Source organism: Anguilla rostrata, chromosome 2 (assembly GCF_018555375.3).
Source record: "Anguilla rostrata isolate EN2019 chromosome 2, ASM1855537v3, whole genome shotgun sequence".
Taxonomy (NCBI): Eukaryota; Metazoa; Chordata; class Actinopteri; order Anguilliformes; family Anguillidae; genus Anguilla; species Anguilla rostrata.
The window spans coordinates 48,947,976-48,973,108 of NC_057934.1; the positions used below are offsets into that span (position 1 = coordinate 48,947,976).

Consider the following 25,133-nt stretch of genomic DNA (forward strand, 5'->3'; position numbering starts at 1 on the left):
TTGTTGCTCTGCACTTCAAGACTGCCTAGGTTCCATAAGCTAAAATACTGATAATATATCTTTTGTGTATTACCAACCCCCTCATCCTGCTGGCAGAGTCAACCCATGTGAAACAATAGTTCTCCTTCTTTACGAAGAGGTCAGTGGCCAAGAGCAAAGAAGATGTTTCTGCCTCTGTCCCACACTGTCTAGCTTTGACCTGACATTGATGTTACTCTGTAATCATCCTGCACTATCCTGGCATAGCTTCCAGTGCATTCATTGTCCTAGCTACTGTACATTAATACAACATATCAGTGTTGGGATGTTCTAACAAAACAAATAAAATATTTGTCCAATCAGCATGGCATATTATGCCCTTGCTTTTAGATGTCTTCTAACACATTGGTATTTGCTCTCATAGAGGTACCACTGTCTTTTTTTGAGACAGACTAGGCTATAGGATTACAACATATCTTTCTGTGATGTCATGTAGACCTCAAAGGAAGATGAAATGGACAGAGTTGTAATTATAACTTGAGTTTAACAATATGTCTGGCAGACATGAACTGAATTGTGGGTCTTGTCAGCATTTACAGAGAAGGGTCATCTCTTAGGGCATCTGTTACAAAATATCTGCAGGATGATGGTTGATTTATTATTATGGAATTATCAAAGGACTGCAGAACTTTGAAGCATGCCAGTAAACACAGCAATATATTTTCAGTTACAAATACTCTGTACCTTGAAATCTTTTCTGAATCACTTTTTGTGTCTTGGGCCAAACAAATGAGTAGTTATGGCATGCTGGTCTGCTGATGCTGGTCTAAATCAGCTTATCAGTCATATGTACAGCACAATACCAGACTGTAATATTGAATAATATTTCATCTATGTCTTGTTACTCACAGTACAGAGAAATATATTTTAACTTAGAACACAAACAAGAAATCAATTTACTTTAATAATGTTAATGTTTGTTTCTTTTCTTTTCACAGCTCTGAAAAGATCCTTCGACATTGAGGATGTGGACGATATCCCCACTTTCTCTCCCACGGCCACTCTCAGTTCACCTTTCAGCCCTGGCCCCATCTTAAACAAGACCAATGAAGGAAGAGGGCAAACAACACACATTTCCCCATCCTACCAATCACGGATCAGTATCGGCTCAAACCCCTCTCCAAGTCCAGTGATGAAGAATAAAATGAACACCAGCTTATCCTTTAATCGTGGCACCATGGCTATAGCCAAAACCAATGGAAACATGGGTCCAGGAATCACTAGGGTCTCATCTTTCCAGAGCAAATTCAACCCAAATGGGTTCACCTCTTGCTCCAGTCCTGGGAGTGATAATGACAGCCTGCATAGCTCCTCCTCCAGCCTGGAGTATCAGGCCTCCTCCAAGATGAGCTCCTATGCCAGCCCTCCCCAGAGCCCAATGGGCATGAGTGAGTACAAAGCCCTGCGTTTGGGGAGTCCTGCACTGAAGAAGTTCTCCTCCCATGGCAACATGTTTCATTCCGAAGTTGGGCCACCCTTAGTCATTGCTGCTGAGCCCATTGGTGTCAACCATGTGTCCATGCCATCGCTGGACCTCCACATTGCAGAGAACAGGACCATCAGGAGCACAGTCTCTCCAGGTCTTCGATACGGAAACTCTGGAGTTTCCTGGGGCTCATCTCCTCAACAGCCGAAGCCCACTGGTCTTGTAAGGGAACCATCTTTTTCATCTAGCCACCAACCCCCTAAACTGAGGGAGTCTGTTCGTCTCAACAAATTCCCTCTTGATCTGGACAGTCTAGTGTCTCAGCCTCAAGAAACTCCTGTGGAACCTCCTCCCTTCATTCCAATGCCACCTCCAAGGTCTAACTTCAAACTGAGTAGCCTTTCTAGCTCTGCCAGTCCTTCACTATCGACTAACAGCCTGGATAGCACAGACACAGGGTCCACTCATGAGCATATTGAAAATACAGAGTCCATGTCTGCCCCTGAATCCATTCCTGTCCCTAGTGTCAGTGAGTCTCCCGTTCCTCTCTCTCCTGCACAGACCCCACAGCTCAAGCTGGCCTCACAGCCACAGGTGGTACAGCTTAGCCCAGTGTCCTCCCCTCTGCCCAGTCAGATGGGCATCGTCAGTGACCCTGAACAGGAAGTGGCAACGGTAAAGGAGAGTGTGGGGTCCATACTGCAGAGGATTGCCTCCTTCTCAAGAGCTGAAAAGCCATTCCCCAGACCCATGGAAAACCACTATTGCAACAGGGTGGAGAAAGAGGTGTCACCAGTGCAACACCAGATGTTCAAGAAGGGAGAGGGTAAGAGCTGCGAATATCTGTCTATTTAAGTTTTAAATAAAGTAAATTAATTAGCCTATCACAAGACAATAAAATTAGGTTTCTCCTAAGTAGCTTTGTTGAAGGACATGGTGATTGAAACATTTTCTCAAGATTTGCCAGATTCTACCATGAAGACATACTATTTGTTGAACCAGAAGGTAGTGTGAAGCAATAGAGGTGCCTGCTCGGAGGTTCTCCTGTCTGACATGATGCTGTCATCACAGATATATATATATATATGTCTTAAAAATAAAACAAATAATGAAAGAACCTAACGAATACCAGGCATATAGTTTTGACCAATTGTTGGCTCCTGACAATTATAAACATGCAATGGATCTGATCATTGCTGCACTTTCAGTAATTTGATCCCCAATGGCCATTAGTCTAGGTAATTTTGTGCTTTGCAGCCAACCAGATCTGTTATAAGTCTAAGGCTGGCGGTGCAAGTTAGCGGTGTAGACAAAGTCAGTGCTTTGAGTTCAATGGGTGGAAATCAGATTGAACTCAAACACCTCAAGGTATTGCAGATTACTATCCCAATGGCAGCTTGTAAAAGTCCAGCCCTATCTAGCAAATAGTAATCACTCACTTTAAGTTCTTTGGTTTATTGGAAATGTAAACAGTACATTTCAGCAAGAGCAACCATGTAGTGTCCATATGCTTTCTGTTTTCTTTTCTCCTTCTTTCTCTGTACTTATTGGAACAGAGTTTCTGCTTTTACCAACCTAAAGAAATAATTATCAAAGAACAGTAAGGATTTCCTTGTGTTTCAGCAATCACTTCACTGACTCAACTTCACTGAACTAGCCACTCAAATCTGCCAGCAAGTCATTTATAAAACAATAAGAGTGAGTTGTTCTTTACCCAATTTGAGGGATTACTTGACACAATGTTTTATAAACTTAATATCCCTTTGTTAGGTGGAAAGTGCAGTTATGTGTAACAAGTTTAAAAAATGACATGGAATGTATGGTCTAGTTTAACATGCATTTTTTCATCCCACTGTGTAAACATAAAGACACACATGATTACTTGGGTCATAGTTTACAGGGTGCTATTTTTGGCGGCATGTGGTTTATCAAGGTTTTATCAGAGATTGCTGGGAGTGTTGTATCACTCAACTTGGGCTTGTAAATCATTGGCTTACTACAATTGCTGCTACTCTTCACTGCAACAACATGGCTAGATGTTGGTGGCCTGAGACCTTAATACTCCATCACAGAGGTGCCGAGTTCTGACATTATTTGGAGCACGTTTGAATGCTTTCTGCTGTCATATTGAAAAAGTTAGTTATGTGGATACCTATTTTAATTCCCCTTGTTACAAATGCATGTTAAGTGGATTGGTTGACACCAAGGGGTTCACTTGTGAAGACTCCTGGGCTACTCCAGGTCCCTGCTGTTGTGACACAAATAAACCCCTGATGCACTGGAGTGCTGCAGCCTCAGGACTGCCAGCACAACGTGCTGTTTCCTCACAGAGCTCGGGCCAGCTGTTTCCTGTGATGGGCTCGTATTGGAGAAAACTACATTATGCGAGCAGGTGACCAGTTCTGCCACATCCGAGTCCCACCAGAGTACTCTTTGTTATTGTTTTTTTAGGTTCCGTGTGTCACACTCTATGACCTGTTCTGTTTTTAAATGGTATTTTTAGATCAATGCTCATCTCACACCCAGAGTGCAGCTGGGGCCACATGTGGAGTGTATGGCAAGCTGTTATTCCTGTTTATACAGATAACAGAGAAAAAAGGGGAAATAAATGGAAGTGGGATGAAATGCCTGTATTACTTCATGCTGAACCCCTCATAAGCTTTCATGAGGGCTATGTAAATATAATTTTCTTTGCTGTTAGTGTTCTCTACATTCAGCTTTAATGCATTATAATGAACTCTTGTGAGTCAGGCACTTCATAATTAAGATTCTGAATGAATAGAGAAATCATGACTGAAGGCTCTTTAGTCGAAAATATGTGGCACATATAAAACCAATGTTATTTCACATTGGGCTGTGGTTGAAGTTCTTTAGATTGGGCTGTTCACTGTATTTCAGGGTGTATGAGGCAGGATTTAAAAAAAAAAAAGACTTTTCATGCGCAGAAAGTCGAGCATGATGGCCAGATTTGCAGCTGTCTGTTTTTAAGCTGAGCGCTGCAGATGCCGCTGCAGATGCCTTGGAAAAGTGCTAGTGTAAAAATGCAGCCATTTTGGACACTTGATAGTGGAATTAAGAATGCTTCAGGGGCAGGGTTAATTCTATGAGAGTATAGTATTGTTGGTTGAGGTTGTTTTATTAAACTGGCGCCGTAGCCAGGAAAGCTTCCAAATATATGTTGCTTATCTGATGCTGTGGACTGAAAAAAAGATGAAGGTAGTTTTAAACCAATATTTCACAACTGCATTGGGCTATTGTGATAAGGAATTGAAAAACAGATACCAGAAGGAGTAATAATCCTGCTGCTGGTTCATATGATCAGAATTTGGATTTATAGTAACATATGTCGTTGTTCCCTCCCTTACATTATGTCAGTAGTCTCTGTTTTGCTTGCAGATATTATGAGGCCAGCATAACCTTTAACTGAGCTCTGGCAGTTTCAGTCAACATTTTATTTGGCAAGAAAATTGAAGTGTAAACTCAAAAAAGTAATTAACTCGTGGGAATCTTCTGTTAAAATTTTTAAGCACAACTTATTTTCACTTTTTTTATAGAAATATAGACCAATCTGCACCAAATGACACACCTATGTGAACTGCAAGTGATAACCTGTCTGCTTGCATTGGTTATGTGCACGCTGTGTTATGAACACACTAAGGGTCACCTAAGTACCCTCACCTTCTGACGCACCGTAGACACTCTGTTTTCTCATTGCCAGCCAACCAGTTAAGACTTCTCAGGTTTTATTTATCTTTCACTTTTGTCAACAATGAGTAGTTTTGTTTTTTGTTTAGCATTCCCTTTCTGAGAGTTTCATAAAATTCTCATTCTTTTTAGAAAGAATTGACAATGGCACACGTCGATCCATTGTTCGGGTTACATTTAAATAATTACAATGCACATTGTAATTTGAGTATGCAGACACTGATATCAAAATGAACTGATAATTAAACGTACCAATTTTATTCCTGAGGCCTGTGACTGGCTTTACTTCCATTTTTAATTAATCAGTCATTGTCCACAAAATACTATGATCAAGATGCTGTCTATTGAATGGTAGTAAAGTTGCATGTTTCTAAATAACTTGGTGAGGAAACAGACAACAGATTTATTGAAGAGCAATGGAGAGTACCTACTTGAGCTATGAGTGTTTTTCAGTAGGTAATATGTTTCACAAACCCCGACAACAAAGTGAATCTGTTTTGCCGAAATTTTTCTCGCCCTAAACCCTATCATATTTCAGAAAGGAAATAATATCTGACAGACTTGTGATGTTAACGAATATATGCTTGCTTGTGTGTTTGTGTGCCTGCGTTTGTTCGTGCATGCGTGTGTTATCTTGTAATTTACACCTTTCTTCAAAGGGTCCGCCACTTTGCCTGTTAGAAGACCTACCAGTTATAACACTGGTTGATGTATTAGCTGTTCGAAAATGCGATTGGTTCTGAGCAATTCTCCAAGCCCAAAAATGACCACATAAGTTAAAAAACGGTTATCACAATACTTTATTTTTGAACCTCAGGTACATCAGATCTGTTGTAAAAATTAATTAAATGTCCATATGTGAATATTGTTATTTGGAATGTATTACTTTCTTTCAAGTATAAAGATGGTTCAACACTTTCCAATAATAGACACACAAGCAAGAACTCACCAAAGGGCTTTCCTCTTCCTCCTTCCTTCAACAGCCAGTGAAAATAGCTTTGAAGTAGGTTAAAAAAAGACTAGCTGTTCAAAGTAAAGCACATCAGAGGTTAACTTTTTATTTTTTAATTTTTTAAACATGATTTCAGAAACATAACTGAACAGAAAGCTCATATTCAAGGACTGTGCACCTCATAATTGTAGTAATTGTTGCATCTATATAAATGTCCATGAATAAATCAGTGAATATATCTCCTTAGGATATAGGAGATTATTTTGAAGAAGCTAAACTTTATTGTGAACTACCGTGACAGACATGGAATATACAGAAAATATATTTCAATAAAATGTATTATAAAAATATATTGCCATTCTGGGTTTTCTGTAAATAAATAGTTTTTGCAGTTTTGCCTACCACACAAAAAACTATTCATGGTAAACATCTGATTTTTCTACATATGTTTCTAGCATCTGTCAGCCAACCAATTCTGAGTCAAAAACCTTTGTAAGTAGTTAATATATTCCACAATTAGTGTTCAAAACAAGGAATACATTTGTTATAATTGTCAATAGGGACAGTTGTAACACTCATTTAATGCTCTAAATCTATAGATTGTAGTCTAATGTAAACAATAGTGTTCTACCCTACACAAATTTAAAAAGGTCATTTGATTTCATTTTGGTTAGCTATTATTAAATATTAATATTGTTTTAACATTGCAAATGTATCAATCTGTTGTAAAAGCAGCAAATCTTCAGGCTGTAAAAGATTTAGAAATGTTATTTTTTCAAACAGATTTGATTTTCAAGCTGAGGTTTAGAAAGCTCGTAATATTGTACTGTATTAAATGTCACCACTTTTTCTGATTTCTGAACACATATCTGAATACCAGAGTTAGTCTCTATCAGCACTTGTTTTCTGACCGTAAGTATAGATGTAACACTGTCTTACACCTGTACCTGGCTAACTACCTTGCACATTTGGATAAATTTCATAAAAAGCTAGCAGATGTCATTTTTAGATGACGGATCAAGGATCATAACTATCTAAGTTTAATTATATGGTCACATAAACAAAAGAATCTATCCAACAACAAATCTACAGATAAGAAAGTGAAAAAGTTACTGCAAAACAGATTTTCTCTGAGACCTTTGGAGTGGTCCACATACATTTCCCACATAGAAAGCAGATGATACTATTCATGTACAGAGCTAATATGACAGTGCAAGCTTGTTATGCAAAGAAGATATTTAGCATGTTACATCTGTACTCTGTTTAAACTGTATGCAATCTCCCCTACTGTTCTTTGTAGCCAGTAATCAAAAACATTCCAACATATTTATTTTATCAAGTATGTTTCCTGGCAACTGTTGCTTTGACCAAAGACTCCTGTACACACCAAAATTTGGTCAACTTCCAGTTAGTCAAGTTCATTGAAAACTGGTAGTTTTTAACTTGAGAAATATGTGCTGCTTAAAAACATGGAACTTTGTGTTATATGACTGCGGTTGATTGGCGTGTTCACCGTTCAGCCTATTCCATATAATTGTGCCAGAGAATGAAGGGGGTATTCAGATGATGAAGATGATGACAATGATAATGCCTGCACTAGTGGATATAATGTGTATAATGTGTAATATATTATGTGAACATGGCTTGGGGGCCTGTATTTGATTCTACTTATCAAATTATCTTGACTTCTGGCATCCTTTTAGTCTGTGAAGGATCAATATATGAGACTGATGAATATTCATTCATCACACATTCAAAGGGCCCTAAACAGAGAGCATTGAGGGAGGACTGTTAGCTGAAAGACGGGCAACACAGCAGAACCTAAAATGATCCTGAACTCTTGTTCAAAAATGCATGGTAATGGGCAGCTTTGAGATCTGTAAAGACAATAAGGTCTTGGCTTCATTTGCCAAACTCTGAAAACAACATGATGCCTCAGAGTTTCACAAATTCAAGTTCACAAATATAGCATCTTGTCCAAATTTTTTGAAGGTGCAAGTTGTTTTGTCAATCAGTAATAGGTCCACTATGGTTTTTGTATCCACATATTCATAGCAAGTACTGCAGTCTCCCCACCCTCTCTTTCTGTCACCCCCTTCCCTCCTTATCCTTATCCAGCCAGGTTCATGTTGGTGCTTGTTGAGAACAGACTGGTTTCTCTCTCTCCTATAGAGCGCAATTTATTCTGCTGTTAATTACAGTGATTTGAGGAATAAATTCTTCAGCAGCAGATGTTAAGACACCCTCCCTGTAACCCTGCCAGCTCAGACATTATCTGTCAGAGCTCCTCCTTAAGCCCTGCTTTTTGTGCAAATGGCTAAATACTTCCTGACTGTTCATGCATCACTTTGTCACCTTTGTAAATGGTCATGATCAGCTTTGCTAAATGCATACAAGCATATAATTTGTTGTCTAGTCTGGTCTGCAGGGCAGTAGTTTTGTTTCAAAGCACATTCTTATTTTTCATAAAACAAGAATACATTTTGATGGATCTATAAATGCTACATTTTTTAGACTTGAGTTGGGTTTTAGATTGGGTTCGATTTGGAATACACCAGTTTTCCCTAAAATGAATCATAGGGTCAGTTAATTCATTGGTTTTTGTATGTTTCTGTTCACCCCAACATTGATTTTCATATTTTTTTAACATGCAATTAGGCTGCATTACATACTTCTATTAAGAACATAAATGTGATTTATGAGCACACTAACTGATTATTATAATATATTTTGGCAAGGAACTGAGGGTTTGTGATATCATTTCCCAGTTTTTTTCACAGTAGCCAGGAGGTCTAATTACCAGAGTTTGTATCCATTTTACAACCCATTACAAACATCAGCTGCAATATTGTTGGATGAACCATAAATTATATTTTTGGGCTTGTTAATACATCTTTTCCACACCAGCTATATTTTATTTTTTTAAAGAGTGGGTACAATTGCTTTGACTTAATTATTTACTTAAGCAATTCTTTACCCCCATTTCATTATTCCCCTGGAATGGCCTAATCATAACTGTAGGTCACTCCCACCACAGTAAAGTTTGCCTCCCCGGGGGCAAAACCAATTTTGTCATCTCACATTGGAATTGTTGTGCCTCATGTAGCAGAAGTAAATGAGTCGGTAATGATTTTCCACACTGCAGGCTACACAGTACAGCAAGAGAGCAGGAGCCAGTTGGAGGTAAAAGGTGCATCCATCATGGCTGACATGTGCTACAAGTTGTTTGGAAGAACTAAAGCAGCAGGAACCCTCACCAGCTTTAAGCACATACTGCCCCTGAATGCAATGAGAGCATTGTTTTGGAATAAAATTTGCACAATTTAATACTAGGTTGAATTAATTCATTAATTAATCCATTTCTTGTAAAGACAGTGATATGTGATAGGTACATCATGTTGGAAACAGTTGAGTTATGATCACTGACATAAGAAGTAACTTGAATGTGGAGCGGGTGTCATAATGTGAAGCACCTCAGTGCTGATTTATTTCTCCTGTATGAGGAATGCATTTCTCTGCAGGGTAAAATTATTAGTTGTACAGTAGTTGCGCTGTAGGGCATTGTGTGTGCATGTAGCTGTCACCATAGCTGTGGCTGCAGGCCTTTCCATTGCTATGATCACTCATGGGGTCCACATCCTCTGATCTTAAGCAGTTATTCAGGGAGACTCACATACATTGGTATGTACCTGGATAGTTCACTGAAGCAATCAGGATTACTACCTTGCTCAAGGGTAAAATATCCATTCTAGTGAGTTAAAACTTGAAGTCATTAAACTTGAAGCCCTCCTTCTCTGCTTACTGTATGGTAGTAGAATCAGGTACAGTTAGTCTAAAACTGAGCACTTCACTGTCTGTCAGTAGTGTCATATTGAGTCAAATCAATAAAGAAATGGCGGTTCCCTTCTGTAATGTTTGTGAATGTTGGTGAGTAGAAGCTGAGAATAGAGACATGGTGATGTAAATGAGGAAGGACGATCAGATCAACAGTGAAGCAGCTCGATCTGTCTTCTCCTGAGATGTGTTACAGATGCACATACAGATGGCTGAGAATCTCAGGTGTCAGTTGACTTACTGCAAGCATCCAGTGATTCCTTCTTTACGCTCTGAGGATGGCTGAAAGTAAGACCCGTGCACAGCCAGCCAAGTCATGTGAAAGAATGAATGAATGAAATCTGTAGGTTTATGAATGAACTGAGGCTAGAACAGCAGTGAAACAAGGTCACTTTCTTTTTCAGATTACATGAACTGTACCATGTTTCACCCAGGATAGAACTGTTCTGCATTGTGTTTGCCTGTGTGATGGACCCTTCCTGGGTCCTTGATGGGGTGGCCTGTTCTGTAATGGCTGTAATGTAACCCAATTGGAGTGGCATTGGATGGGGACCATTTGTAAATGCCTGTAGCTCTGTCCTTCACCATGGATGAGACTAATAGAGGAAGATTTTGGGTCGTGTGGGAGTATAACCTCATCATAGAAGATTTTATTTTTGGCTGGACCGCAATAGCGGGGCCAGCCCTACAAAAGCGAATTTCTGTGACTGAGTTACTGAGTGATGAAGTTACACCATTGGTCGGCCGAGTTATGAAGGTACACCGCTGGTTGGCCGGTCCAGCCATTTGCTAGGTTTTAACCTGGTCTTGTTTCTATTATGTCAGGGACCACCATAAAAATTGTACTCTATTTGACTCATGTATTTACACAATAATGATGTATGAAATCAAAAAGTAAACCTACAAACCAATGAAACGCTACACCTAAGAGTAAAACACATTTTCAAATAAATATGAGTAGAGTTTTTCCCTCACAAATAGGTTGGTGCTTTGATTTCAGTGATCTCTTTGTAAAGAAAAAGCTAACAGTTGCATTTAATCCTGAGGTAAAATTAAGGACAAACGCTGATTGAATCATGGCTTGAACACAATACAGCTTTGAATGCAAGTATTCCATGTCTGCCTTCAGCTCTGTTTACAACCGTGGAAGTAATATAACATGAATGACAGATGCTGTGTTGGAAAACAAGATACATCACATTGTAATAATTTTGTAATTGATCATGTACAGTTTGTTGGTCTGGGCTTTGAAAACACTATTCTCTTGTGTGCCATTTATTTCTGTTTGTGTGTTTGAGTTTCTAAAAGGATAAATGGCTAAAGAAATAATAAATATCTGTTACTTTGAATGTGTAGTTTTGTCCTTTGCTGGCATCTTGGATTGGCCAAACATGCTGGTCTTAGCTGTTATTTACATTACAGCAACAGAGTAGAACATGGTGGCATAGTTAAGGCAGATGAAATTAAAAGGAGTAATTGAGAATAGAACTGGGACAGGCCCACCCTCAGTAGCAGGCTAGGCTGAAACTTTGAAATGACATTCCACATCGTCATCACACAGAGGCCAGATGCATAAGGGGACCATGGTTACTGGTTTGTTGGGTTCATAATGTGGAAAGACTGAAATGTATCTTTCACACACATTTATATCAGCATTTAAATCTCATCACAAGTGAATGCAATCTGATGGCTTTCTATAAGATGCTTATATTCAATTTGTGACTAATTGCTATCAATGTGGAGGGAATAAGCCTACCTTTAATGCAAGTCAGCTTCGAAGATCCATGTATAATTATGGCCAAGTCAGGGAAAAGCTATGTCTTAAGGCGGAGAGCCAAGAGCTATTTCACCAAAACAACACCTTATATAAGACTGTTTACCTTGGCAAATAAAATGTCATACAATTAGGGGGATATAGGGAAGGATTGTATTGATGCTGACAGGACCCACAGGCATTCATGGATAAAAACCAAATTGTTGCTATGTATGCAAAACACAAATCTGTTTTCATTAAATTGAGAAATATGAGCACCATGACATTTGACTCCACTAAAACATGACTGAAACCACAAGAAGAAACGTACCACAGATAGTCATTTGTAACAATGGCTCTATTCTGTTTTCAGGGCATTTTCTTTTGCTGCTTGTAAACAAAGTTTGCTCCATATGCCTGTTTTCATTTTAGTCTATCCATGGGTGTTCTGGACTAGCAGGCTTTATTATGATTCCCAGAATCCTAACTGCTTGGATAAAAACTATGGTAAACATAACTGTTCAGTGTAAATATAGTTGTGAGCTTAAATTGTATGGCTTTATATATATATATATATATATATATATATATAGCCTTTAAGCCAAGAAAAAATGTATTATTTATCATCTGCACATTGACAAGCTTTTAACTGGAAAAGGCTGCCTGGGGCAAAACATAATAATCCCAGTAATTAAAAAAATTACTAAAAAAAGAAAAGAAAAAAAAAACAGACCAATTTGATGGAATTAATTAATTTGTGGTTGAAAAAAAATATTTTTGCTGCTGGCAATGGTTGTTCTGGAGTCCTATTCTGAGATAGATTTGAATTTAACAGACAACAATGTGGTCTGATGGATGACTACAGCTACCTCACATAATATTCCTCCCCATCCCTTCCCCCTATTACAGATTTAGGATACATTACAGCCTTACATTAGTAATAATCTTAAAGAACAATCGCAGCATTACTCCCGTTTGCATTGGTCCAAATACAACCATTGTCAAGACCATCACACAATTTTATAACAGAAACCCCTTGGGAACCATTTATGCCATGGGAAACCGGAAGCTAAAGAGCTTATTAATGTCGCTAATGACCTGTGTCTCCAGTCCCCGGTTGATGTTTCTGATTAACAGGAACTGCATAATTGGAAAAAAAATAATTGGCTGTGAATGTTATTGTGAGCTTAAGAAATAAGTGCCCTTTAGCTTTGCGAGCAGTCGAAGTGTCAGTTGCGGCATGGTTTCCCGGAAGTATACTTTTTGCACTTGAAATTCTTAGTGTTACCAATTGTGATTTAAGTTGTAGCAAAACCTGTAATGGTTTCTCAGATAGGATGGTGATAAAATTATTATAATTAACTGCATGCGAGAAGGTCCACAGTTTGATGAGGTTCGACCTGGAGGTCATGCCACAAGATGAACATGTTTTTCTTCGCTTTTATAATCCACTCCTCTATCAAAGGTGTTGACCACAAAACTGTCAGTTCCAAAAGCCGGGTTATATAATCTTAATACAAGCTTGCGTGATCTCAGAGGGCCTGAGTTATTTCGTGGTAGGAATAAGGCTATAATCAAAGACGCTGCGCTGCCATTTTCGGAAGTGTTTTAGTGCAGCCGGTATCACAATTAGCCCAAGGTAACCACCACCTAAGTCTGCCCTTTTAGTTGCGACTTGTTGCACCTTCATTCCACAGCCTTGAGTCATTCCCTCTCCGTGCTGTTCTCTGGTCACTAATCTGCTGTTTGTTATGGTCCATGGAGTGTTTAGGGTTTAATCCCTGAAATATGTGGAACTTGGAGGTAACGTGTGTTAAATAGCACGGGGTTTGTTGTGGCCTGGAGAGATTGTTGTGACAGCTCCTCTGCCTAATTTAGTTCTGGTTTGATCTCAAAGGGCATTCTCATGTTGATGGATATTTCAGATTTTTTCACTCTCTGCGAACATGACATTTTAAAAATCTATTTGTTAACCTGTTGATACAGGACACTGGCTGATTTGACTGTCGAGTGTAACTATAGCCATGTCATGAGTGCCAACTATTCAAAATACCACTATGATACATTGCGTCTTATGTATCACAGAGGTGCACAGGGCTGGCAGTGCAGTATGCATGCCCTTTATGTGAGTCATTGCAATGTGCGCTTCTCTGCATAATGCATATGTATTCAAGGGAGGATCATGTAAATAACAGACAGAGATATTGTAAGTGTGGCTGATTATTTATTTTGTTAAATTTACAAAAATTCACAGAACGAGGGTTGATTTTTGCATGGAATTTCTCAATTTTCTCACCTCTGTAGGTAGGCGTAAATCTAGGCACAAGCAAGACGGGTATAGTCCTCAAAGATGCGCTGAGAAAATCTTTGCCACAAGAATCACATTACTCCAAATTCCCGAGCAAGAAATCATCAAACGTTCAGATTATTAATATTAATTATTATTGCTTAATTATTTCAGCCAAACAATAAAGGCTGGGTGTTTGTCATGACAGATGTTGGCTATAGCTGCAGAGCAAGCACAGAAAAGTTGTTAAAAATCACAGAAAACTGAAAAAAGAGGAAGAAGTCAGTGTTTAAAAACATAATTTTTAAAATTGAATTAATTAATTCAATTTATTAACCAATTGGTCCATGCGGAGCAGTGGGAAATGATTGAAATAACATACCCAGCTATAGCCAGTGCTTGAGGTTTCGGAAAAAATTAATGGAAAGTTGCTTCACTTGTAAGTAATACAAGTAAATGCATTGATAGGCAAGTGCGTAAAATCACGTTTGCCCATTATGGAAAGAGCATGCTTTTTGCCTTAAGCAGAACATTGTTAGAAACAGAGTACACTGAGCTTGCTGAAATTACATTACTAAAATAATAAAACACAGGGTTATCATGTGTTTTTGTTGTTTCTTTAAAGTTAGATTTGGTATATGTTGCAAGGTTTTAGTCTTTCAGCAAATGTTGCCGTAACTACATTAAGTATTTTATTGTAACATCTGACTGCAGGCTGCATCGTAGTTACCATCCAAAACTGCCAAAAAATCACAGAAAGCTAAAAACAGGGAAATTCACTGAACTGCAAAAAAAGACAAACATCATGGAATCTGTGACACCTGCAACTTACGTGACAAAAACCCAGTCGTAGATATAACTATTCTTCTGGGAGAAATATAATATGACCTAGAACCTCCAACACAACGTTTCCCCATTCCATTCTGGCAATACTGAAGCTCCTTGTGACATTACACTCTCTCGCATCTGGATTAATTCAATTGGCAATTGCCACCACAGCTGGAACATCACAGTGCAGTCGATATTCTTTCCTCCACTGTCTGTTGTGCTGGGTGTGCTTTTATGTGGCACCAGAAGATACATCAATTTCCTCACATCCAATGAAGATACACAGTACAATGTTCCGTGTTAAATCTATGGCCAGAGTGGACTCACATAAACTCTGTTAGAGTTGAATTAATACTGGACATTTTACTGTGTATTCAACAGGAGTTTTTTTGTTTAACTGTGCCTTTTCAGCTCTGCTTCATATGCGCATTGTGAATAATAGGCAGCACTATTCACTGCCTGTGTAATTAGCTGTAGCCCTAGTAAATAAGACCTTAATTTCAGGCAGACTGTGAACGCACCAATATGTCTTGTCAGCCCGCAATTTGCGCTTCAAATTTTATGTAGGTAAATCTGGAACGTAGGCTCTTCTCTGGCCTGCCATTTCAAAGTTGTGTGATGGGCAAACACTGGCTTTTTAAAAATGTTTGTCCTTTTTTAATAGGCACCCAGGACAGAGAACACCCAAGAATTCCCCAGACAAATTGCTACACAGTTTACCAAGAAGGTGTGGAGCCATTTGTGTGTTGAGAGGGTTTCTAAATAAACAGTAGACAGATGTGTGTTATGATTTCTGACTGGACAATTTGAATCTTAGTCACGTTAAATTAGAGGTGTGATGTAGACTTGTTTGACAAGTTGTCTGAAAATGACCTGTTGTGAAAAACCTGTTTGTTTTTCATGTAATGGGTTTTATAACATAAGGTTGGGTTTTTCCAGAAAGAACATACGTTGAGAATGAGATTGCATTTTATTAGGTGCTGTTTATTTAGGCCTATTTATTTTTTATTTTTCATTATTGCCATTATAACAACACATTACACAATATTCATAAGTGCATTCAACAGGAATACAATATTTAAAGATTTCACAAAAAGTTCTATGCTGGTGTTGACTGTAGCACAATTGTTGTCACTAATGATGGAAAAATTCCTATCAGCTATCTATGACAAAGAGCCCATTGTTGCTTGTGTTTGCGTGTGATTTTGCTAGTGAGGAGAAGGAATGCACTGGAGGTGCAAGACGTTAAACCTGGGAGCTGCAATGATCTGTTGTTTAAAACATGTCATTGCAGTCCATAAGAAATTAATAATCAAGGAATTTGCAGTTATTTTTAAGTTTTTTAATGCCTTTGCTCTTGTTAAAGAACTACTTCATTGCTAAAAAGCCAAACTCCCAAGCACATGATATTTTACACATCACCTGGCTAGAAAATCACACGTGGTAAAGAAATAGTTAAACTTTTGATGCTTCTCTTTATTTAAAATGTGTTTATGAGTAGTTTTTCATGACAGCCACGATGTGGTCTCCAGCCCTTTAATTCCATTAAAAGAAGTGCAGCTGTTTTCCTCCTTTAAAAACTTGACTATCTGATTCAGAGTAAACAGCCTGTAGTCCTGTACAGTAAGTGCTTTGATTTATAGCTGCACATGAGGGAGAATGTGTTCTTCATATGGAGGCAAATCATACATTTTCCCTCCGGTGAGAAAAATGGCGTATCTGTTAAATTCAAGTTGTGTGTCTTCCTCTTTAAATCCATACTGGAGCCACATATGACATAAACAGCCAACATAAGCATAGTTTACTGGAAGAGGAGTCAGTGAATGTGATCTAGCTGCTGTGTGTTTAATTTGCACTCATAAGTAATAACTATTTGTAGTAGTTTACTTAATCAGATTGCTCTCTCTCTCTCTCTCTCTCTCTGTCTCTCTCTCTCTCTCTATTACTTTTAAACATACACTAGTGTGGTTCATTTAATCAACATTTCATCAACATGTTCTAAAAATCTAACCAGTGTTACAATTAAAATACAGCTCAACCCATATCCCACATGCCTCATTGGTCTGGTTTGGCAGTTGTGGTTCAGCTCTTCAATAAGGTCCATTTTTTTACTTATTGATGAACTGTTCTGAAGGCAGTGGGCTGTTCCTATGAGCTTCTAGAAACAGTGCCTAACCCTTACTTTTTAATTGTGGGGAGCATGTAGCCAATTAAGGCTGCAGCTGCTGCTGTCTGCCTGGTCAGTACTGTACAGAAAATTTGCAACATGTGCGATTGTGTTGAGGGATTGAATTAGAAGCATGTGGCAAATGTGTCCGCATGTACTTTAAAAAACAATCCAGACCCAAGTAATTGCTGCAGAGAGCCTGCTGTGCTATCAAGTAACTTTCTTTCCCTCAGCTCAGATGTTGTTTGGACATGGCCTTCAGTGCTTAGATCGTTTCCTCAAATACAGTTTTGATTGTAGAGAATAATGAAGATGATATTTTTAATTTAGTTATAATCTTCAGCTGTATTGATTTATCCTGTCCTCCTGAGGACATGCTGCTTTCCATCTGGAACAATGGCTAATTCAGTTTGAACAGAACTGAACAAGTAAAGGGCCTATGGTGTCAGACAGAGGAATTCCTTATTATCTGTTCTTCTGTCCTACAAAGTGTACCTTGCAAGTTGTGATGGAAAAGAGGCTTGTGGAGTCGTGAGTAAATGGGGATCATGTATTGGTGTTTTCTTTTCTCTGGCCTGGAAAAAACTACACATAGTCGGCCTGAAGCCAGGAACACTCAGCCATAGGGACCCACTAGTGGCTGCTGATAGAAGCAGTGCATCTGGTTGTGTAATCTTGTTATTGTTCCTACAGACTGCGGGCCTTATGTGACCGTGCTTGCTTTCGGAAAGTTGCATGTGTTCAACATTGTTGGAAAAATGTGTTATAAAAGGTAGCAAATAGTTATCAAGGGCTTCTCAACTAAAGAGCTCTTAATAATAACTTATGAACTGTTATTGCACAAGTATTTTATTTGTTATTGTTATTGTCATCTGTTATTCTTGTTGTTATAACAGATATTATTCTGCTATTGTTATCTGTTATTATCTGTTATGTTATCTGTTGTTATCGGTCGTTACAGTGTAAAACTCTTATTATGCTTCAATAGCATCAGAATAATTTGAATAGATAGCCAGAGGTTAACTTACTGCAAGCTTACTGAAAAGAAACAATGATGCCTTTTCTGTTTACCACATGCCGGAAGAGTGAGGCGTTTTCTGCCATTTGGGCTGTTTTTTTTCTTTCTGCATTTGTAAGGAAGAATGACTTCTAAACTGATAATCACTTTAGTTTGTATTTATACCTTTCCTATTGGTGGTTCTGAATGTTTCGAGATAATCTACAGTATATAAAATCCACTTAGTGCTACTCTTTGAGAAATGTGCAAACACACGTGGCCTGTAAGTCTGGAATATCTCCAGTAGTAAGTTTTGAAATAGTAACCAGTGGATTTAAATATCAAAGACCTGGACCTTCTCCATTTTCAAAATCCCCTAGAAATAGAGTACACATTTGAGTTGTGATTCATACCAGTTTTGAAAGATGATAACGGTGTGCTACTAAATAGGTTTGGCCAATATGCAGCACACTACACCAAGAGTAATGGTGCCAACTAATAATTGTCAAAGAGGAATGGAGCCATAATGGATGCCATGGACTTGGGTTTCTTCTGTCTTGGTTACATTAACACTATGCTTTCTATGCTTGATGCTGCTATTGAATATGGTAGGACTAAGACTAGTGTGGGATCACTTGCCTGTAAAATAAAATAAAAGAGATTTATTTTTAAAAATTTAGCAGCATCAGTAACAGCACTTTTGTAACTGTGGTACAATGTAAGAATGGAGAGATGGTTAATTCATGGTATGGACCTGCTACATGAAGACTTTGAGTGGAAATGCCTGGCTCACCCCTGAGCCAGCAAATTTAACCTGCAACCAATCCAGTGTTAAACTAGGTTTGTAGAGAAAAGGCCTAAGCTTGTAATATTGTTCCAGGAAATATGGGTCAGTTACCAGATGTGCTCTGTACATAAAACCACTGAGTTTCAGACTTTGCCGGGTCATAAAAAGGGAAGAGTGGAATCACTATTAATGCTAAAATAAAGACTTAATGTACTGTTTCCTTCTTTTGAAAGGATGGGATTTTGGATAAAGTGCTGTACTCAGGAGGATCAAGTAATGACTTTTGGACATAACTGAATTCTCAAACAACCAATTTTTTTCTGGCCGGGTGGTACATTAGAAGATATTCCTCAGGAAGACTGTGCATTCTTTGTGGAGTGCTGTATTCTACACAGAATAGTGGTAGCAGCAGAGTATGATGGTTAGGGAACTGGGCTTGTAACCTACAGTAGGTTCAATTCCCAGGTAGGACACTGTCGTATTTAACCTGAATTCCTTCAATATACAGATGTGTGACAAATTAAGGGAAAAACCAACATTAAGTGTCTTAGTAAGGTGTTGGGCCACCATGAGCCTTAATATGCCTTGGCATAGATTCTACAGGTCTCTGGAACTCAACTGGAGGGATGGAACAACATTCTTCCAAAACATAACATCCCTAATTTGGTGTTTTGATGATGGTGGTGGAGAGTGCTGTCTAACATGCTGGTCCAGAATCTCCCATAGGTGTTCAACTGGATTGAGATCGGATGACTGCAAAGGCCATAGCATATGATTCACATAATGTTCACGCTCATTAAACTATTCAGTGACGCCTCGTGCCCTGTGGATGGGGGCATTGTCATCACTCTCAACGGGATAGAAATGTTTCATCATTGGATAAAGGTGATCACAGACTTCAACAGCCAAGAAAAGCACAAATGCTAGCCTAAATGGCCAGAAAAGACAACCCAATATCAACATAATCTAGCCAAGTGTTGTATTTTTTCTATTTATAATTATAGATGAAGGGCTGAAAGTTCTAAATCATAAATTAAAATGATATTCTATTGCGGAAATGAGGACATTTTATAGTAATTTCCAATAATCATTCAGGAAATGGTCTTACTGATACTGTGCAGTTGTATCACATGATGGGACCTGACAGATGGCCTCCAGAAAACATTATTTGCAGCATGGCTGAGGAGAGAGACACAAATAACATGGCTGTTAGGCCTGTTTCACTGACCATTCAGTGAAATAAAGTAAATTAAATCATTGGTCCTTTACATCTCTTAGAAAATTATTTTATATGTAAAATATAAATAATTTTATTTGAAATTCTACTGAGAAGGGCATTTCGTTCTGTTGCATTTTTAACTTGGCCAGTGTCATGTCCCATCTCTCAGCAGGAAATACAGCACTGTATGTCCAGCAGATGGCAGCAGAGCAGAATCACTTCCATCTACCTTTGGTCTGTTAGGAATCAGTTCCAGGACTGCATATACATTTGAGTAAACAGAGTGCCGACATTTTATTTAGTGAGACTGAAATAACATGAGTGGTATTGTTTTCTTTGGCTCTCTGCCTAAGTTTGTTTATCTTTAAGAGCATCCCTATTGGTAATGGGCTGTAAATGATGTGTTTATTTACAGGCACCAGAGTTTCTCAGTGTTTCTTCTTACCTCTCAGTGCCTGAGGAACGATGGAAAACAAAGAAACTTTTATGTGCAAACATGGCACTCATGCGCCAGGAGGTTGTGTACTTTGACCGAGGGGTTGCGTGAAACAGTCTGGGAAAGAGCAGGGTGTGAACGTCTAAACCTGACAAAGGTCAGCAGAGGTGTAGTGTGAAGCTATTAAGATCAAAAATAGACCTAATAATGCTTCACTCTCGGGTGTGCTCTGAACTGAAGTCCCGCTCTCTATGAAGCACACATAAATTTGGTGTGCTGAAGAGGAAATTGAAATGCGAGTGAAAGTGAGTGTGTATATTTATACATGTGGCGCTACACTGTATATAGCTGGGCAAATTAGTTGTCTGACCTCAACAGCAGCTTAAATTAGAAAAGACGACTGACTGCATGTTGCGTATTGGGGACAGGGGCCTCTGAACAGGCATAGAAGTGTAAAAACAACAGGAGGAGTCTTACAGCTAGCCTGCCCACTACGACCACTGCACCTTCTCACAGGTGAGTGTTAAAGCCTGTTCACATGTCCTTGCAGGAAGACTGCACACTGGGTGTCACACAGCATCAGTTGTAACAACTGTGTCTTGTGTGTGTGTGTGTGTGTGTGTGTGTACTGTGTGTGTGTGTGTGTGTAGGTGTGTGTGTACGTGTGTGTGTACATGTGTGTGTGTGTGCGCGCAACTCTATTTGACCAGTCACTGGGATCATTTGTTTCACGTTTGGCTGCCATTTCATGCAAGGCCACTTAATAAAGGGAAACTGTTGGAAAATTATGATCATTGGTGGTTTTTCTGATCTCCTGTTGGCTGTAGGCTCGTGAATTCATTTTAGGTCTATTTTCCAAGGGCATCTTGCCATGATTGTTTTTTTTTGTTGTTAGTTTTTTCTGTGATTTAAGGGGTTTTCCAGGTTTGGTTGGAGACTGTAATGCAATAATGGTTGATGCCCTCGTCAGTATGTCTCTCTGTAATAGATTAGCTGTCATTTTATTCAGCTTTACTTTCTCACTGGTAAAGAAGCCGACATTATGAAATTAATATTACATAACTACATTCTCCTTCTGAGAGCAAAATTCAATCTTGTTAGGCTCTGGAATGATGCCAGGTTAGCTCAGGGAAGTGCCAGGCTTTCAGAACACTAGTGCGGATATGTAACTCCTGGGGCAAACTCCATCAATGGATAAGGGACAAGGGGCTGCATGATTAGTTCCTAAGAGAACATTATAGATGCTTATATGTATGATGTCCCTCTCTGACCCTGGGTCTTTCCCTGTGTGGCACTGTTTCAATGTCCAGATTTTATTTTCAAAGGAAAATAATGCCTGAAAGTAGCTCCTATTATGGCCAGCTGCATTTGTCATGGCATCTAATATTAGAGCATTCCCCATGTGGTAAAATGAAAAGGCTAATTAAATGACCTGCTCACACATCCCTGTCTAGAAGGAGTCGCTTCGCCATACATGGGCATGTGAAGGTCAGCTCAGCTGTGGTTCAGAAGAGATCCCTCCACACACAGAAACAGTCTGATCCTCTAATGAGAAAGATGAACTTTTCAGTCTGTCAGCCTGAGCAAAATTCACAAAACAGCTGCTTGCTCCTCTGATTGTCTGATTATTCAATTAAAATAGCTAAAATTGGCTAAAACTTTATCAACTAGGCAGAGTTTACATGTTAATACTTGCTGTACAGACCATTCAAATCCTTCAAGGAAATCAGACTGAAGATGCATTTCCGATCACTTTGCAGGTGCTGGACATATTGACATATTGTTATATTTTTATAACCTTTGAAAACAAAAATTAAACATAATCCTATTAAGAAATGTTTGCATATATAAGGAATGGTATGTTGCAGGTTTATTATGGAGGAACTATTTGTGGAATGTGTTGTTAAATGCTAATGGATCTGGCCTGTGCAATGAACACGAAAGAACAAAAATACCAAAGAAATATTACAAAAGAAGGCGTTTTATGCAATGACTAATACAAACATCCATTAATTTTTTTACCCTAAAGTAACAGCTTTTTTGAGAGAAGATAAAATAAAAAGCACAGAATAATACAGTCAGCAAAGAAAATTATTCCTTCAGTGAACTAGAGGTGCTATCACTCCCTGCTGTGGAAACACTTCTGAGCTGCATTTACTATTACCAAAAGATGATCGATGACCTTTAATCTGAAGACTATATATCCACTGTAACAGGCCGGCCCAGGGTTACAGGGGGCTGAACACAGCATTCATATACTGCCTTGTGAAGAGGCCCCGTTGACAGACAGTTTTCGAGGCTGGGCCCAAGGTGCTGGGTTAGAGACAGGACCTGGAGAAGAATGTACTGGGGCAAAGTGAAGTGATTTCCTTTCTGACAGCAGGGCATGGACTTGAGTCTGCTTCTTGCAGAAAGACACCCTCCTAAACGAACCCTCTCAGCAGTTTGTGCCCTTCAGCTCAGACCATGTGAGATTGTATTATTTAAATGCATGCCAACATATGCTGGGAAGCAGCTTTTTAATACAGCTGAGCAAGTATGCAATTTGTGCAAAGTGTGCAACAAAAAAGCAACTATTTTTATGACCCAGAGCTGGCATGGGTTGTTGTTTAGTTCTGTAATTCATATGCTATTTGAACCATAGCAATGCTTACATAATAATACGTATACATGTGTAATAAATAGAAGTAAATAAAAATAAATACCATAAATAAACATATACAGTACAGGAGTGGTATGGTTTTGTCCTCTTTTTCAGTAAGGAGTGCAAATCAAGCTTGAGAATTTGAGCGATTTAGTTCCCTCACAGGCTGAAGGAAAAGGCATTAGCAAATAATATGAGTGATTAAATGGCAGAGTGCATATGGCAGGTATATCAGTGGCTCAAATGCTGACTGAGCTAGCATCTGGGGGTTATTAATGAGATATTGCAGTATGACAGTCTGGTATTAGAATGAGATATGAACTACACACTCAGGGTTTCTATATTTCATATACTGTATATACAGTCATGTGATGTGTTTGCCTGTAGAAATGAAATAGTTCCTGGTAATGTAATTATTTCAGGATCACTTGCATACCTGTGAATGTGAATGGTGGAAGACTGTTGATTGTGAGGGATTTCCAGGGAAAGACCTGGAGTGCACTGGTCCAGGCAGTGGAGTGTGAGGAGACAGGGGAGAGGTTGGAGTGAGTGTACGGGGGTTCATTTGTATTGTGTGAGTGTCCTGAACGCTGGCCCTCTCTTCCTCCCTGGACAAACAGAACCACACACCGCTCCTCACTTCCCGCTCCAGAGTTCCCTTTCTCCGCCTGCTGTTTTCTTTTCCCTTTTTCACGGGACTGGGGGTATCTGCTCACTGTTTGTGTTGTGGCTGTCAGAAAATTTACAGTTTGCAATTTTGTGAGTGTCCCAAACAAAGCCCTGGAAAGTTGGCAGTGCTATGTTCATTTTGAGGTTTGTGGTGGATTATTGGGTGAGTTATACTGCTTTTCTCTTAGGGTGAACTCGGCTGCTTCTAACTTCTAACTATAGATGCCATGTAGTTTGCTTATTTCATGATGTTATATATTGGGATGCATATTAAGGGATTGGAATCTTGGTGATGTATGGATTAGCTATGGATTTCATGTCGGTATTACAACTTTAATAGACTTTTTGTATAAGAATTGTTTTCTTGTTTTCAGAAATGAAGTAGTAGTCTAGTGGAACACCCATAATTTTCTCAGCTACATTTCTTCTCAGCATGTTGCTGGTCAGTCAGTTACCATGTGACTACGCCATCATCTCTCTGGGTTTTAAAGCCCCCACCCCTATGTATAGCACACTGAGGTGTGGACAGTAAAACTGAAGCCACTGGGCTTATTATGGTATTTCTGGGTAAGTGATCACCAGGTAAATGTTTCAAATTTACTAAATGGTTATCTTACAATAATGGTCGCATGACCATATGATTATGCAATTCCACTGCATCCCTATATTTTTAACTTGCCCAGGCCAGTGTTGGCTATCATTGAGTGGCTAATTTATCCTCTGTTCTGGCAAAATCATGACATAATTACCTTTGTTTTCAGTTGCAAAATGTGTATTTGACTTCCTGTGAGGCACATGGATTAAAAACACCATGCGTTTAGCGGAAAGGTTTTTATGGAGCTAAACATAAATTAGGATGGTCAATCTAGAGCTGCCTGAGACAGCAAGATGCATAACATGATGAGTAGATGCTCTGCTCTTAAAAGCAGAGGACCCTGGAAAAGCACATGCCATGTATGCTCATAGCAATGGTGATGTACAAGACTGAGACTACGTTTAAAACTGGCAGCGGATGCCAAGAGCTTTATACTATACTACAGTGGTTTGTTTTCAAACCAGGATTTGGTCAAAACCTTGAAAATGGCACCAGCTATTACGATGCTTATTGCCCATGTGCAGTTGCTGGGACTGTGATAGCAGGAAAGGAAAGGGTTACTTTAAAGCTTTCTGTACCTCAAGCTTTGAATAGCCAAACTACTTGGAGTGCCACAACCTTTGAGTGAGACAAGAAGTATTTCCCTTTTTTCTGCTCAGAATGTTAATTTCATACAAAGGCTGAGCTCTTTTTCTATTGTAAGCCAAAATTATGCAAATGAAAAGCTCAACTTTAAGGAAAAAGTTTATGCGGGGCTTATGTGTGTGTTGTGTGTGTGTGTGTGTGTGTCTGTTG

General features: G+C 38.9%; 1 protein-coding gene across 4 annotated transcripts in view; it reads left to right on the top strand.

The window, feature by feature from the left end:
• Positions 1-25,133, top strand: part of LOC135248277 (neuronal-specific septin-3-like) — an 80,500-nt gene that overhangs the window by 22,012 nt on the left and 33,355 nt on the right. For 2 of the 4 annotated variants that reach the window (XM_064322730.1, XM_064322729.1), the window contains exon 2: positions 978-2,291. In XM_064322730.1, coding sequence (XP_064178800.1) covers positions 1,172-2,291 — 1,120 coding nt within the window. In that variant the 5' untranslated portion in view covers positions 978-1,171. Of the gene's footprint in view, positions 1-977; positions 2,292-20,922; positions 20,947-23,645; positions 23,907-25,133 lie in introns of those variants that run through there. The other 2 variants (XM_064322733.1, XM_064322734.1) reach the window with 2 other exon arrangements.